The following is a 13,839-nucleotide window of genomic DNA, read 5'->3' on the forward strand; positions in this document are numbered from 1 at the left end:
GCGTCAGAAAAGAGAAGGGGCACTAAAGCTGTCCGAATCAAACACTTTCAAGCTCTACAGCAAAGAGCTTGATAGTGCTGCACTCATTATGAAGGGAACCTGCCACTAGACTGCAGTGGTGGCATCTTAGGCAATGATCAGCAAACCTTAAAATTCAAAATCCCCTCAGTTCCTGAGAATAAGTGAATTGCAAAATTGCTTATTTTTTTACAAGAACTTTAGAGTATCACCCATTTAAGAAGTTCAGAAATTACGAAAAAAAAAAAATTCCAGTAGGGAAATCAGCTTATTGGGGAAGATCTAAGAAAAAAAAATTGTCCCAGAATTTTCTGTTTCAGTAATATATATCATGTATAAAGTCAGAAGAGAGGACACTACAGCAGGAGGATAAGCGGCTGCCAGAAACCCCTGCCACCACCTAATCCTACCTCCGAGATCTCCGGGGCAGGAGCGTTCTCAGAGAACATGTCAAGAGCACGAGCCACGATATCCGCCCTCGTCCGACCACCTTCATAGTCAACCGGTTCCTCGCCCTTCTGGAAGATTTTAATTGTGGGAAATCCTCTGATCTGAAAAGAAGAAGAATTAAAGTTACCGGTGGTGCGCTGCTGCCTGAGGCGGACAGGGGGAATTACGGAGATGCCTTGATTCTTCACTGCTGTACCCCTATACTCTACAGGAGAACATTGTCCATTAATAGCATTCAGATATAATGGTATTTGTTAGGGCAATTCCCTAATATACTGTAAATGGCCTGGCTCCATCTGCGAAAACCCCAGGCAAACAGCAGATTTTGCAAGGCGGCGCTAACAATGGTTGCCCCATTTTTCCGCAACAACGACTACAGGGGGACGTTGGTATCACACGGCGGTCACTGAGAAGACGCACTCCTACAGATAAGTAAAGCAAACTAGATATAAAGTCACAACTTTTTAAAGGGAACCAAACCTCAGCATTTTCCTATATAAGGTGCAGCCAGTGCAGTGCTGGCACTATCAGGCACAGGCTGCCCATACCATTAGTGGGCAGCTCGGATGTGTAGGCTGTGAAATTCAACTTTATAAAGTTTGAAAATTCATGCACTTTTTGATTGACGTGTGCACCTCTGCTGATAATGTCCAGGCGAGTTATGCACATGTATCCCCGCACCCCCCCACCGCCTGTTTCTCCCTCTCACTAGCCGTATGTAAATTTGTAATCTTCAGTTACACGGCGTTGGAGTTACTAGTGCCTGCGCATAGCGCTCATCTCCGGCGCCATGTTTCTGAAGCCCACAGTATTATGGTGCATGAGAGGGCAGCGCATGCGCCCTCGCTTCTTCAGATCTGTTGTGACCGTGGGAGCGCGTTCGGTCACAACAGGACTGGAGAACAGCTGATCTTACCCTGATTAGCTGCAGCAGACATCTCCTACGATATCGTCTGCTGCAGCTAATCAGTAACATCAGCTGTTCTCCAGTCCTGTTGTGACCGCGCGCGCTCCCGCGGTCACAACAGATCTGAAGAAGCGAGGGCGCATGCGCCCGCCCTCTCATGTACCATAATACTGTGGACTTCAGAAACATGGCGCCGGAGATGAGCGCTATGCGCAGGCGCTAACTCACGCCATGTAACTGAAGATTAGAAATTTACATACGACCAGAGAGAGGGAGGAACAGGCGGTGGGGGGGTGCGGGGATACACGTGCATAACCCGCCCGGACATTAGCAGCGAGGTGCACACGTCAATCAAAAAGTGCATGAATTTTCAAACTTTATAAAGTTGAATTTCACAGCCTAAATACCCGAGCTGCCCACTAATGGTATGTACACAATGTGCCTGATAGTGCCAGCACTGCACTGGCTGCACCTTATATAGGAAAATGCTGAGGTTTGGTTCCCTTTAAGCAGATTGAAATGGCCCTTTAAGGGGTCCCTATCATTTTAATAACCTTAGTTACAGGGAACTATTTTTGTTATGCAACATGATATAATTCAGCATGAAAAATGAATTCAAAGTGTCTCCCATCTGTATAATTTTCTGCCTGCTGTAAAGTGCAATCCGCCTCTAGCAGCAGAGAGGAGTTATAGGAAGTGGGGAAGGGTCTTTTGTCCCTCTGTTTCTGCTCTCCGCTCTGTCAAACTAAATACTGACATAAGAGAGAGGCGGAAAGTCAGTTAAGGACAGGTACACCAGTGGATAATGGCAAGAGCAATACGGATATAGGAAGTGAGGGAAAGGACGTTCCAGCTCCTGTAGTGCTGGAAAAATGCTGATAAGCAGAAACCCCCGCCCACTGAAAGAGAGTGATGGCAAGATACAGAGTAAAAGAATGGGAACAGTTTCTGGACCTATTACACTGATATACAGCCCAAAAGCCATTTTAATTTGTTATGGAGAAGAGGGCAGTAAGACATTACTTCCCATAGATTTATGGGAGTCAAAGGACAGGTACACTTTATATTTTAACAAGGTGAGAGGTGAAGTTATTTGAATACAGTGACGTCACGGGCATCTCGGGTGGCACGGTGGCTCAGTGGTTAGCACTGCAGTCTTGTGGTGGCTCAGTGGTTAGCACTGCAGTCTTGCAGTGCTGGGGTTCTGGGTTCAAATCCCACCAAGGACACCATCTGCAAGGAGTTTGTATGTTCTCCCCGTGTTTGCGTGGGTTTCCTCCGGGTTCTCCGGTTTCCTCCCACACTCGAAAAATATACTGCTAGGGAATTTAGATTGTGAGCCCCAATGGGGACAGTGTTGCCAATGTATGTAAAGCGCTGTGGAATTAATAGCGCTATATAAATGAATAAATATTATTATTATTATATCTCCCAACTGTGTCAGCGCCTGTCCCTGGTGATCCCTTTATCAGGGTCCTCTTGCTTTACACTTGGCTGATATCGGTCACTTCTCACCCCATAACGGCTGGATAGTCCTTGGTGCACTGTGGCATCCACTGCGCCCAACTTCACTCTGCCTTTGGTTTGATCGGCAACTTCGGAGGCTGCTGCCGCCCATTCAGGCTCCAAGCTGTGGACAGATATACCAGGGCATATTGTTAACACTCGGAAGATCAATGATTTTAGAAACTTTCTATGAGGAATGCCGGCTCTTAGTTGCAGTGATAGAGTATCCTTAGTATCAGACACCAGTGTGTAACGGGAGTCCCATAAAATGTGAACCTCCCACCTATATAACGCCATCTGTGGCACATTTACAGCATGAAGATGGCAAAGAGCCACCCATAGCAGGCGCCAGCTGTACATTACAGCTGACATTCTGCTGCAACAACTGGAGATAACTTCAGTTGAGGAGATTAAACCCCTGAGATACAACGGCCAACAGTGACTGCAGCATCTAAGTGGTTAAACAAAACAAGAGAAAGTCCCCCTAGTGTGACCCCTACAATGCAGGGTGAGCTGGAGGCTTGTACTCCTATTTAGCCAGAAGACAAAAAACAAACCACAACCAAAGCTTATCCACTATGTGGTGCAAAGATACCCCCTGCATTAAAGCATGAATACGGTCTAATAATGAGTAAATTGAAAAGAAGGGAATTTTGTTTACTTACCGTAAATTCCTTTTCTTCTAGCTCCTATTGGGAGACCCAGACAATTGGGTGTATAGCTACTGCCTCCGGAGGCCACACAAAGTATTACACTTTAAAAAGTGTAACCCCTCCCCTCTGCCTATACACCCTCCCGTGCATCACGGGCCCATCAGTTTTGGTGCCAAAGCAGGAAGGAGGAAACTATAGAAATTGGTCTAAGGTAAATTCAATCCGAAGGATGTTCGGAGAACTGAAACCATGAACCAAAAGACAATTCAACATGAACAACGTGTGTACACAAAAGAACAACAGCCCGAAGGGAACAGGGGCGGGTGCTGGGTCTCCCAATAGGAGCTAGAAGAAAAGGAATTTACGGTAAGTAAACAAAATTCCCTTCTTCTTTGTCGCTCCATTGGGAGACCCAGACAATTGGGATGTCCAAAAGCAATCCCTGGGTGGGTTAAAGAATACCTCGATAAAAAGAGCCGAAAAACGGCCCCCTCTTACAGGTGGGCAACCGCCGCCTGAAGGACTCGCCTACCTAGGCTGGCATCTGCCGCCGCATAGGCATGCACCTGATAGTGTTTCGTGAAAGTGTGCAGACTCGACCAGGTAGCCGCCTGACACACCTGCTGAGCCGTAGCCTGGTGCCGCCATGCCCAGGATGTACCTACGGCTCTGATAGAACGGGCTTTCAGCCCTAAAGGAATCGGAAGTCCAGAAGAGCGGTAGGCTTCAAGAATCAGTTCCTTGATCCACCGAGCCAAGGCTGACTTGGAAGCCTGCGACCCCTTACGCTGGCCAGCGACAAGGACAAAGAGCGTATCAGAACGGCGCAGGGGCGCCGTGCGCGAAATGTAGAGCCGGAGTGCTCTCACGAGATCTAACAAGTGCAAATCCTTTTCACATTGGTGAACTGGATGAGGGTCAAAAAAGGTAAGGAGATATCCTGATTGAGATGAAAATGAGATCCCACCTTAGGTAGAATTCTGAGACCGGACGCAGAACCACCTTATCCTGGTGAAACACCAGGAAGGGGGCTTTGCATGACAGTGCTGCTTGCTCAGACACTCTCCGAAGTGATGTGACTGCCACTAGGAAGGCCACCTTCTGCGAAGGGCGTGATAGAGATAACCCTGAGGACGCTAAGAGCCAGGACTCAATGGCCACACAGTTAGGTTGAGGGCCGCAGAATTCAGAAGGAAAAAAGGCCCTTGAGACAGCATATCTGGTCGGTCTGGGAGTGCCCACAGTTGACCCACCGTGAGGTGCCACATATCCGGGTACCACGACCTCCTCGGCCAGTCCGGAGCGACGAGGATGGCGCGGCGGCAGACGGACCTGATCTTGCGTAAAACTCTGGGCAGCAGTACCAGAGGAGGAAATACATAAGGCAGTCGAAACTGCGACCAGTCCTGAACTAATGCGTCCACCGCCAGCGCTCTGTGCTGGTGGTTGATGCACGCGACCGACGTGGCGTTGTCCGACTGTATTCGGATCTGCCTGCCGTCCAGCCACCTCTGGAACGCCTTTAGGGCTAGATACACTGCCCTCATCTCCAGAATATTGATCTGAAGGGAGGACTCTGTCGGAGTCCAGGCTCTCTGAGCCCTGTGGTGGAGGAAGACCGCTCCCCACCCTGACAGACTCGCGTCGGACGGATTTTCCCTTCGACAAAGAAGTGGGAGGAAGCCACCACTGAAGAGAGGTTTTGGCTGTCAGTGAAAGAGAGACGTTCCTGTCTAGGGACGTCGACCTCCTGTCCCATTTGCGGAGAATGTCCCCTTGAGTTGGACGCAGATGAAACTGCCAAAGAGAACTGCCTCCCTTGCTGCCACCATCTTCCCTAGGAAGTGCATGAGACGTCTCAAGTGGTGTGACTGGACCCGAATGAGAGAGTGCACCCCTGTCTGCAGCGAACGCTGTTTGTCCAGCGTAAGCTTCACTATCGCTGAGAGAGTATGAAACTCCATCCCGAGGTAAGTCAGTGATTGGGTCGGTGTCAATTTTGAGTTTGGGAAATTGATGATCCACCCGAACCTCTGGAGAGTCTCCAGAGCAATGGTCAGGCAGTGTTGACATGCCACCCGGGAGGATGCCTTGACTAGGAGCTCGCCAAAGTAAGAGATCACCGAGTGGCCCTGAGAGTGTAGGACCGCCACCACTGATGCCGTCACCTTGGTGAAGACCCGTGGGGCCGTCGCCAGGCCGAAAAACAGTGCCACTAACTGAAGGTGTTCGTCCCAGATAGCGAAACGCAGGAAGCGATGATGCTCTGGTGCAATCGGCTGCTATGAAGTCTCCTTGGGATATCGAGACGATGACAGAGCGGAGAGATTCCATCCGGAACCGTCTGGTTCTGACGTGTCCGCTGAGCATTTTGAGGTCCAGAACGGGACGGAATGATTCGTCCCTTTTTGGCACCCCGAACAAGTTGGAGTAAACACCGCGACCACGTTCTTGAAGGGGAACGGGGATCACAACTCCTTCTGCCTTCAGAGTGTTTGCCGCCTGAAAAAGTGCATCGGCTCGCTCGTGGGACGGAGATGATCTGAAGAAACGAGTCGGAGGACGAGAACTGAGCTCTATCCTGTAACCGTGAGACAGAATGTCTCTCACCCATCGGTCTTGGACATGTGGCCCCCAGGCGTCGCAAAAGCGGGAGAGCCTGCCACCGACCGAGAATGCGGTTTGGTGGTGCCGAAAGTCATGAGGAGGCCGCCTTGGAGACGGTTCCTCCGGCGGTCTTTGTAGGACGTGACTTAGACCGCCATGCAGAAGAGTCCTTCTGGCCCTTCTCTGACCTGTTGGACGTGGAGGAACGGGACTTGGCTGAGGGCCGAAAGGACCGAACCTCGATTGTATTTTTCGTTGCTGAGGTCTGTTTGGTTTGGACTGGGGTAAGGACGAGTCCTTTCCCTTGGATTGTTTAATAATTTCGTCCAATTACTCGCCAAACAAACGGTCGCCAGAAAATGGCAAACCGGTTAAGAACTTCTTGGAAGCAGAGTCTGCATTCCATTCGCGTAGCCACATGGCCCTGCGAACTGCCACCGAATTGGCGGATGCTACCGCTGTACGGCTCGCAGAGTCCAGGACGGCGTTCATGGCGTAGGACAAGAAGGCTGACGCCTGAGAAGTCAAAGACACAACTTGCGGAGCAGAGGTACGTGTGACCGCATTAATCTCAGACAGACAGGCTCAGATAGTTTGGAGTGCCCACACGGCTGCCAAGGCCGGAGCAAAAGACGCGCCTATGGCTTCATATATGGATTTCATCAGGAGCTCTATTTGCCTGTCAGTGGCATCCTTGAGCGATGAACCATCTGCCACTGCTACTACGGATCTAGCCGCCAGTCTAGAGACTGGAGGATCTACCTTGTGACACTGAACACAACCCTTAACTACGTCAGAGGGGAAAGGGTAACATGTGTCATTAAGGCGCTTAGTAAAGCGCTTGTCCGTAAATGCTCTGCGCTTCTGGACAGCATCTCTGAAGTTAGAGTGATCGAAAAGCGCACTCCGTGTACGTTTGGGAAACCTAAACTGGTGTTTCTCCTGCTGTGAAGCCGACTCCTCTATAGGTGGAGTTGGGGAAGAAAGATCTAGCACCTGGTTGATGGACGCTATAAGGTCATTTACTATGGCGTCCCCTTCAGGTGTATCCAGAATGAGAGCAACGTCAGGATCAGAGCCCTGAGCTGCGACCTCCGCTTCATCCTCCAGAGAGTGCTCATGCTGAGACCCCGAACCGCGTGATGAAGTCGGGGAAGGTTCCCAGCAAGCCCGCTTAGCCTGTCTGAGGCTGCGGTCCGTGTCGGAGTTCTCACCGTGGGATCTGGGTGCCACCCCAGGAGCCCTTTTCTGTACCGACCGAGAGCGGCCTGGGGGCGATGAACTCATAGTGCCCTAGCCCTGTGTTACCGGTCTGGACTGCCAAGCTTCTAGTATCTTAGCCGACCGTCTGTCCATAGACTGAGCCATGGAATGTGAGGCGACTCAGAGAGTTTCTCAGTCAAAAATGTAAACTCTGTCCCTTCCATCTGTGCAGTGGAAACCGGCGGTACCACCTGAGCCGAGGGTCCCACCAGTGCCGGAGGCTCCGGCTGAGTGAGTGCCACGGGGGCCGAGCATTGTCACAATGAGGGCAGGTGGAACCTGCAGGTAACATAGCCGCACAAGAGGTACAGGTTGCCAAATAATCCTGTGCCTTGGCCCCCTTCTTTCTGCGGACGACATGCTGTTGTCTTGCCGAATAGAGAAAATGTATATAATTATATATATTATATATATATATATACACACTGCTGTACCCAAGGGGGGCCAGCACCTGACAACTGGTGTGGCTTATCAACCGCCCCAAGCGGTGGTGCGTCCACCAGATTCCCTGCCTGGGACTCCCAGAGCTGCAGAGCTCATTCTGGAATCCTCCGCCGGCAGAAGAGATTATAACAATGGTGCCAGCGTTCTGAGGGGAGGAGGGAGCCATGGGAGTGTAAACTCTGTCCCTTCCATCTAATAAAGTGCGGACATCTGGTGCCCCACAGTGTTCAGTGAGGCGGGAGGAGGATAGCAAGGCATGCCCCAGCCCTCACTGCCGACGTCCAGTCGGCCGTCCCGCTCCCACCCCTGCTGGCAGGCCCGGGGGCGGGAGTACTTGGTACTAGGCCGCAAAAACCGGGGGCTAAAGTTAAAAACGCGGCCGGCCAACAGGCGCGGTCGGCGCGGTAGTCCCGGCTCACAAACCCCACAGCAGCCGCTGCGGCGTCTGTAACACCGACGCTGCCTGCACCGTCCCTAATGGGACACAGAGTACCTCATGGATGCAGGGCCCTGTCCCTGAATTCAGCCTCCTGTCCGTCAGATTCCCCCAGGGGCTGCGGAGGGAGCCCGGTCCCAGTGCGACCGGTTAGGGACCCACTACTCCCAGAACTGTGGAGCTCGTTCTGAAATCCCCCACCGGCAGCAGTGATTATAACAATGGCTGCCAGCGTTCTGAGGGGAGGATGGAGCCGTGGGCGTGCCTAATAAAGTGCGGGAAACTAGTGCCCCACAGTGCTCAGTGAGGGGGGAGGAGGATACCAAAGTATGCTCCAGCCCTCACTGCCGACGTCCAGTCGGCCGTCCCGCCCTTACCCCTGACTGGCAGGCCCGGGGGCGGGAGTATATGGTACTAGGCCGCAAAAGCCGGGGACTAAAGTTAAAAACGCGGCCGGCAAACAAGCGCGGTCGGCGCGGTAGTCCCGGTCTCACAAACCACACAGGAGCCGCTGCGGCGTCTGCAACACAGGCGCTGCATGCGCCGTCCCTCAGGGGACACAGAGTACCTTATGGATGCAGGGCCCTGTCCCTGATGATATCCAGGCTCCTGTCCGTCAGATTCCCCCAGGGGCTGCGGATGGAGCTCGGTCCCAGTGAATGGTGACCGATTAGGATCCCACTTCTCCCAGAGCCTCTAAGGGATGGGGAAGGAAAACGGCATGTGGGCTCCAGCCTCTGTACCCGCAATGGATACCTCGACCTTAACAGCACCGCCGACTTAGTGGGGTGAGAAGGGAGCATGCCGGGGGCCCCGTGGGGGTCCTCTTTTCTTCCATCCGATATAATCAGCAGCTGCTGCTGACTAAAATGTGGAGCTCGTTTGCATGTGTGCCTCCTTCAACACAAAGCTAAAAACTGATGGGCCCGTGATGCACGGGAGGATGTATAGGCAGAGGGGAGGGGTTACACTTTTTAAAGTGTAATACTTTGTGTGGCCTCCGGAGGCAGTAGCTATACACCCAATTGTCTGGGTCTCACAATGGAGCGACAAAGAAAAATGCATTATTAAAATTTTCAGCCGCTCTTGAGATATAAACACTTTTTTTTTTGTTTATAGATGGTTGCCAAGGAGACCGACCACAGTTACTGTCCAGCTTGTAAACACTGAGGAGAGACTGGTGGGGATTAGGCGGTAACTGCGCTCTCCTGGTCAGTTTCAAAACAGTGCATACAAGCTCAATAGAAAAGGATCCGTAAGCGCTACACGCTTTGCTGTCTAGCAGTGGTGGTCGGTCACCTAGGCAACAATCTGTAAACAAAATTGTTAACTTATCAAGAATGCTAATAAATAAATTGAAAAAGTGCCGTTTTACACTTTCTATGACGATGGGAATAACCTTTAACCCCTTCACGACCGGCCGTTTTTTCGCTTTCCGTTTTTTTTTTCTCGCCATTTTTCTTCCGAGAGATGTACCTTTTTTTTATTTTTCAGTAAATATGGTCATGTCAGGGCTCATTTTTTGCGGAACGAGCTGTACTGTTAAATGAAACCATAAGTTTTACCATATAGTGTACTAGAAAACAGAAAAAAATTCCAAATGCAGAAAAATTGCAAAAAAAGTGCGATAGCACTATTGTTCTTGAGATATTTTATTCACTATATGGTAAAACTGATGTGTGGGTGTGATGCCTCAGGTCAGTGCGAGTTCGTAGACACCAAAAATGTATAGGTTTACTTTTATATAAGGGGTAAAAAAAAAAAAAAAAATAAAAAAATCAGAAGTTTGTCCGAAAAAAGTGGCGCACGTTTTACGCCATATTCCGTGAGCCGTAGCGTTCTCATTTTTCGGGATATATAGCTCAGTGACGGCTTATTTTTTTGTGTTTCGAACTGACGTTTTTAACAGTACCATGTTTGCGCAGATTCTACATTTTGATCGCCTGTTATTGCATTTTGTGCAAAATTTGTGGCGACCAAAAAATGTAATTTTGTCGTTTGGAATTTTTTTGCCTTTACGCCGTTTACTGATCAGATTAATTGATTTTATATTTTGATAGATCGGGCGTTTCTGAACACGGCGATACACACATTTTGTATTTTTTAACCCTTTAAATTTTCAATGGGGCGAAAGGGGGGTGATTTGAACTTTTAGGTTTTTTTTGTTTTTTTTAATTTTTAAATTTTTTTTTTTTATTTTACTAGTCCCCCTAGGGGGCTATAGGGATCAACAATCTGATCGCTCTGCCCTATCTGCTGATCACAGCTATAAACAGCAGATATGCTCACTTTCTGCTTTACTCGGCTCCGGGCCGAGTGAAACTGAAAGTAATTCATGTTACCTACAGGAGTCATCACTGTGCTACAATGACAACCACCGGAAGTCACGTGATCACGTCACGTGACTTCCGGTATCGGCCGGTAATGTTTACCGCCGATGCCGTTATAATGGTGCTGTCGCATATTGACAGCGCCATTTAAGAGGTTAAACGGCATGAGCAGATAAAGATTCTGCTCGTGCCTAGCAGGCACACATCTCAGCTGTGAAAATCAGCTGAGATGTGCGCCGATCGCTGCATGCTGCCGGCGGCAGACCGCGGGCAGTAACACTATGACCGCAAGGATGTAATATTACTGCCCGCGGTCGTTAAGGGGTTAAAGTAACTAATATGCCAGAACCTCCACTTACTTCTTACAATGGCCACACCACGGAGCAAAGAACTCAACAAGCCAAATGTCATCGCCGTTCAATACTAGTCTGTCGAAATTGTCATCAGTCAGTTCAACGACGTCCTTCTTGCCTCCAGTGCTTCTCTGCTGCAAAAGATCAGAGAAAGAATATAAAAATTAATAAATCCACCTCTCTTCCAAAAATATTTAGATTCTTCCATTGTATATCGGTACAGTCATCCTCAGCAAACAGCCACAACTATGCGGGAGCCCCAACAATAAGTGCTGAGTTTCCCTACAGTGCCACCAAAGGGCAACGGAGGTATTACACTGTTTGGTCCTCCAGCTTGAGATTTTATATAGAAAAAACAAAAAAAACACACTTGTCTTTTGCAAACTGTCTACTAAGAATCTGCTAAGGTATTGAGAAAAAAACAAAAATATTACAATAGATCAAAACATAGGCCCATTGTACGCTCTCATTTGCTGGTACTGATTTAAGGGGAACCTGGCAGGTCCAATATGTACCCAGACCCACGAGCAGTTCTGGGTGCATATTGCTAATCCCTGCCTAACCATAGAGATCTTTAGAAGAAGTATTTCTAAAGTTCTTTTATCGTATGCTAAATGAGCACGGGAATAGTCCCCTGGGCGTTCGTTCCCCGGCCAGTCGCCCCCATTAGCATGTAAGTACACCCCTGTGGGCGTGCTATCTTGCTAATGAATGAGCAGCGTCACAGGATGATCTCACTCAGCTCTCCGCTGGATCGCGTCCGACCGGGGATTTCGGCTCAATGCGCATGACCCCGGCGTTTCGGTCATGCGCACTATGAAACCAAGTGTACATGTCCTGGCTTCAAACTGAAGTAGTGCGCATGACCGAAACTCCGGGGTCATGTGCATTGAGCAGAAATCCCCCATCGGACGCGATGGTGGCGGAGAGGTGAGAGAGATCATCCTCTGACGCTGCGTCTTCATTAGCATGATAGCACACCCACAGGGGCGTACTAACATGCTAATGGGGGTGGCTGGCCAGGGATACTAACACCCAGGGACCTAGTCCCCTCGCTCATTAGCATACGATAAAAGATCTTTATAAATACTTTTTCTAAGGATCCCTTTACCTATACTAGTGTATTCAGGGACGGTTAGGCAGGGATTAGCAATATACACCCAGAATTGCTCGTGCCTCTGGGTGCATATTGGACCTGACAGGTTCCCATTAAAGGCTATGTTCACATGCTGCTTTTTTCTGCAGATAAAACCTGCTGTTGGCAATATTACAAAAAGTGTCTGTATAAAATGTGACATGAAGTTGCAGACAATCAGTGGTATTTTGTAGTACTGGAGGGGTGATGTCAGGAGAAGAGCTGTATAACTGAGTGTAATCAGCAGAGATGGTAATCAAAACCAAATTTGCTGACTATTTGTCGAATAGGGGTGATGTATAAAGAAAAGGATGGCTGAATCAGGAGGAGCTCCGACGGTAAAGCTGAATTCAGATGTTTAAATAAATCGGAAAGTAAAGCCCGGTCTGGCTCGTGTGTCTCTTGCCCAGAGCGCGACAGCTTCATAGATACATACGAAGCAATCATGCATGGGTCCGGAGACCTGCCGATCACTTCATGCATTGTGTTTTGATCTTGGGCCAATTTATATGGCAATTTATATGGCAGTCTGAACGCACCCTAAGAGAAAGAAGAGACGAATAAGAGTGTTACAAGTAAAAGGAGAACCAGCCTCCATGAGGCCAATAGAGCGGAGCATAGTGAGGAGGAGCTGGTGATCCAAAGTGTCCGATGCAGGAGAGATCCATGCGACCCAGCAGGAAGTAGTGACCGTAAAGGCCGCTTTACACGCTGCGATCTCGCTAGTGAGATCGCTCATGTGCGTACGCGCCCCCATCGGTTGTGTCTCATGGGCAAATCGCTGCCCGTGGCGCACAACATTGCTCAGACCCGTCACACTACGTCGCTGTGACCGGCAAACCGACTCCTTTCTAAGGGGGCAGTTCGTTCGGCGTCACAGCGACGTCACTAAGCGGCCGCTCAATCAAAGCGGAGGGGCGGAGATGAGCAGGACGAACATCCCGCCCACCTCCTTCCTTCCTCATTTTGGGTGGCCGCAGGTAAGGTGAGGTTCCTCGTTCCTGCGGTGTCACACATAGCGATGTGTGCTGCCGCAGGAACGACCAACAACATCGTACCTGCAGCAGCAACGATATTTGGGAACGGAGGAGCGTGTCAATGAGCAACGATAAGGTGAGTATTTTTGCTCGTTAACGAGGCCGGATGTGCGTCACGAATTCAGTGACCCCAACGACATCACTTTAGCGATGTCGCTGCGTGTAAAGCAGCCTTTAGATTGAGCTGTTAGTAGATTATTAGGCTTTAGTAAAGGCGATTTCAGTAAAGTGTAAGGAGTGGAAACCAGTCAAGAAGAAAATGATCTAAGAAATAGATTCCAGAAGTTTTGTGATTAATGGAAGATTAGAGACTGGTCTATAGATTGCAGCTGTTACGCTTCTTGCCGGTACGTCGCGTGCAAGAGAGTGGACCCACTGGGACACAGGACCTGGGCATACCCCGATGTGGGAGGGGTTTGACTTAGTAAAGAACCAGGTAGCTGCTAAGGCCACTGATGATGTGGGTAGACCTGTGCCACAGGTGGCCACTCCCAGGGTCTGGGTCTGTGGTAGCTGACCGGAGCGGGGTGGGTCAAACAGCAGGACAAGCATGCAGCCACAGACAGGATGGGTACTGGGACTTGGACAGGACTGGAACCGAAACACTGGCTGGCCGGATTAAGGAAACTCCGGCACAGCCGGTACTGGAATCCAATGTTGGACAGATCGAACTCCGGTAGAACCAGTACAGGTATACAAA

At 49.8% G+C, this 13,839-nt stretch overlaps 1 protein-coding gene across 1 annotated transcript in view; it reads right to left on the bottom strand.

The window, feature by feature from the left end:
- PDIA6 (protein disulfide isomerase family A member 6) overlaps nucleotides 1–13,839 on the bottom strand; it is a 56,634-nt gene that overhangs the window by 6,612 nt on the left and 36,183 nt on the right. The window contains exons 6-8 of the mRNA XM_075341110.1: nucleotides 10,974–11,101; nucleotides 2,891–3,005; nucleotides 429–569 (exon numbers count right to left, since the gene is read on the bottom strand). Of these exons, the coding sequence (XP_075197225.1) occupies nucleotides 429–569; nucleotides 2,891–3,005; nucleotides 10,974–11,101 (384 nt within the window). The remainder of the gene's footprint in view (nucleotides 1–428; nucleotides 570–2,890; nucleotides 3,006–10,973; nucleotides 11,102–13,839) is intronic.

Source organism: Anomaloglossus baeobatrachus, chromosome 3, assembly GCF_048569485.1.
Source record: "Anomaloglossus baeobatrachus isolate aAnoBae1 chromosome 3, aAnoBae1.hap1, whole genome shotgun sequence".
NCBI lineage: Eukaryota > Metazoa > Chordata > Amphibia > Anura > Aromobatidae > Anomaloglossus > Anomaloglossus baeobatrachus.